This window comes from Varroa destructor, unplaced genomic scaffold, assembly GCF_002443255.2.
Source record: "Varroa destructor unplaced genomic scaffold, Vdes_3.0 BEIS01000006.1, whole genome shotgun sequence".
NCBI lineage: Eukaryota > Metazoa > Arthropoda > Arachnida > Mesostigmata > Varroidae > Varroa > Varroa destructor.
The window spans coordinates 898,604-899,783 of record NW_019211459.1 but is presented as its reverse complement, the minus strand read 5'-3'; the positions used below and the strand labels follow the sequence as shown (position 1 = coordinate 899,783).

Here is a 1,180-nt window from a genome sequence, read left to right as displayed (position 1 = left end):
ATCAGCTGGAGAATCTATTGCTACTTTATTGAGAGTTTGACATCTCAGAGAAATGTTTACTGTTAGGCAAACCGAAGCTGAAAAGCTCATAAATAAGCTATATCGTTTTGGTAATACACGTATATGTACAAGCTACAGAAATCCTACGATGGGAATGTTGAACATCTCGTTGAAAGCTCAATAAAGGAGCGTCGTACGGTGTTTCGTTGATAGTGTGACCATCATCGGTACTAAGCTGGGAGCCCTCATATATATATATATATATATACGTGAAAGATAAAAAAGGAAAAGCATAACATTCATAGCCGTACGATTACGGGGCTGCAGAGAGAAACGAAACAAAACAAACGACCTTTATGGGTACCTCACTTCTACGAGCAAGCAATTCCTATTAAAAATATATACCCAGTCTAAATCGAACCTGAAACGGAGTGCTGATCAACGAAAGTCTGGAAATGAATAACCCGAATCTCGCCCGACTACCCTATATAGCTTCTTCATGGATTTTTCAGCTTAGGTTTTTTCGACATGAGGTGTTAAGTTCGTAGACTCTTCAGCTGATGGAACCTCACGCCTGATGCCCGTGGAAATGATGCCACTGCAACTGCAGTGTTACTGTTAAATCAATTTATTTCACTGTTGAGATAAAACGCTGTTACGTACCTAAACGATTAGTCTCTTCATAATACACTTGCCTTGTATTTCTGTGGCTCTTCGCATTGTTCATGGGCAACGATAACAAAGAAAGCTATGACGCCGAGCGAGATAAGAACTACCATAAAAACGATCGAGTGCCATTCTGCGAGGTTGGCCTCACGGTACCTCGTGAAAAAACCAACGGCAAATGCACTGGCCGCGATCACGAATACGCAGGACGAGACGAGCATCTGCTGTTGGCAGTTGCTGTAGAAAAAATGGGATTCATTTTATTGATCACAGCCATATTATCCTAGATGTCGATTCGGGCGTTTGAATGTTCGCGCCATCTTTGTGCGTATTTCAACCGCGTATTGGTTCAGTAAAGTGCGGCCAGATCAATATAAGCAGCAGATCGGGCATGTTTGATGATTGGCCGAAGATGTACTGAGCTTTATTATGTAGTGATGTATAAACAGTGAACACGTTGATACCCATTGGTGTCTAACTATATATAACAATAAGTATGGAAAAACTTCTTTAC

General features: G+C 41.1%; 1 protein-coding gene across 7 annotated transcripts in view; it reads right to left on the bottom strand.

The window, feature by feature from the left end:
- Window positions 1–1,180, bottom strand: part of LOC111252653 (cationic amino acid transporter 4-like) — a 35,003-nt gene that overhangs the window by 4,851 nt on the left and 28,972 nt on the right. For 6 of the 7 annotated variants that reach the window (XM_086991913.1, XM_022810887.2, XM_086991917.1 and 3 more), the window contains one exon: window positions 696–903. In XM_086991913.1, coding sequence (XP_086848039.1) covers window positions 696–903 — 208 coding nt within the window. Of the gene's footprint in view, window positions 1–431; window positions 605–695; window positions 904–1,180 lie in introns of those variants that run through there. The other variant, XM_086991916.1, reaches the window with a different exon arrangement.